This window comes from Nematolebias whitei, chromosome 14 (genome assembly GCF_014905685.2).
Source record: "Nematolebias whitei isolate Nwh7 chromosome 14, NemWhi1, whole genome shotgun sequence".
Classification (NCBI taxonomy): Eukaryota; Metazoa; Chordata; class Actinopteri; order Cyprinodontiformes; family Rivulidae; genus Nematolebias; species Nematolebias whitei.
The window spans coordinates 39,053,581-39,055,286 of NC_056511.1; the positions used below are offsets into that span (position 1 = coordinate 39,053,581).

General features: G+C 48.2%; 1 protein-coding gene across 1 annotated transcript in view; it reads right to left on the bottom strand.

Moving 5' to 3' along the window:
* Nucleotides 1–1,098: 1,098 nt before the first annotated feature.
* Nucleotides 1,099–1,706, bottom strand: part of adamts15a (ADAM metallopeptidase with thrombospondin type 1 motif, 15a) — a 74,147-nt gene continuing 73,539 nt past the window's right edge. Inside the window, exon 7 of the mRNA XM_037687690.1 lies at nucleotides 1,099–1,266. Within this exon, the coding sequence (XP_037543618.1) occupies nucleotides 1,099–1,266 (168 nt within the window). The remainder of the gene's footprint in view (nucleotides 1,267–1,706) is intronic.

Here is a 1,706-nt window from a genome sequence, read left to right on the forward strand (position 1 = left end):
TGGTTGCCACTGGAATGCTTTTCCACTCCTCCATGATGACATCACGGAGCTGGTGGATATTCAAGACTTTGCACTCCTCCACCTTCCGCTTGAGGATGCCCCAAAGAAGTTCTATTGGGTTTAGGTCTGGAGATCCATCCATCCATCCATCCATTTTCTTTACCCGCTTATTCCATTTTGGGTCACGGGGGTCGCTGGTGCCCATGTCCAGCAATCACTGTGCGAGGGGCGGGGTACACCCTGGACGGGTCGCAAGTCCATCACAGGGACACAGAGACAAACAAGACAAACAACCATTCACTCTCTCACTCACACCTAGGGACAATTTAGAGTTACCAATCAGCCTAACATGCATGTTTTTGGACTGTGGGAGGAAACCGGAGTACCCGGAGAAAACCCACGCATGCACGGAGAGAACATGCAAACTCCACCCAGAAAGGCCCCTGGACCGGGGTTTGAACCAGGGACCTGCTCACTGAGAGGCAGCAGATCTACCAGTTGCGCCACCGTGCTGCCCAGGTCTGGAGATATGTTTGGCCAGTCCATCACCTTTACCCTCAGCCTCTTCAATAAAGCAGCGGTCGTCTTAGAGACGTGTTTGGGGCCATTATCATGTTGGAACACTGCCCTGCCACCCAGTTTCCGGAGGGAGGGGATCATGCTCTGCTTCAGTATTTCACAGTACATATTGGAGTTCATGTGTCCATCAGTGAAATGTAACTTCCCAACACCTGCTGCACTCATGCAGCCCCAGACCATGGCATTCCCACCACCATGCTTGACTGTAGGCATCACACATTTATCTTGGTTCTCCTCACTTGATTGCCACCACACATGCTTGAGATCATCTGAACCAAACAAATTAATCTTGGTCTCATCAGACCATAGGACATGGTTCCAGTAATCCATGTCCTTTGTTGACACGTCTTCAGCAAACTGTGGACTTTCTTGTGTACAGACTTCAGAAGAGGCTTCCTTCTGGGATGATGGCCATGCAGACCAGTTTGATGTATGTATGTATGGCGTATGGTCTGAGCACTGACACGCTGACCCCCCACCTCTTCAATCTCTGCAGTAACGCTGACAGCACTCCTGCGCCTATCTTTCAAAGACAGCATTTGGATGTGACGCTGAGCACGTGCACTCAGCTTCTTTGGACGACCAACGCGAGGTCTGTTCTGAGTGGACCCACTGCTGGATGATCTTGGCCACGGTGCTGCAGCTCAGTTTCAGGGTGTTGGCAGTCCTCTTGTAGCCTTGTAGCATCTTCGTGTAGCGCAACAATTCGTCTTTTAAGATCCTCAGAGAGTTCTTTGCCATGAGGTGCCATGTTGGAACTTTCAGTGACCAGTATGAGTGAGTGTGAGAGTTGTACTACAAAACTGAACGCACCTGCTCCCTATGCACACCTGAGACTTAGTAACACTAATGAGTCACATGACATTTTGGTGGGAAAATGAAAAGCAGTGCTTAATTTGGACATTTAGGGGTGTAGTCTCTTAGAGGTGTACTCGCTTTTGTTGCGGGTGGTTTAGACATGAATGGCTGTATATTGAGTTATTTTGAGGGAAGAATAAATTTACACTGCTATATTAGCTGCACACAGACTATTTTTCATTGTGTCAAAGTGTCATTTTGTCAGTGTTGTCATGAAAATATATACTTAAATATCTGCAGGAATGTGAGGGGTGTACTCACTTTTGTGA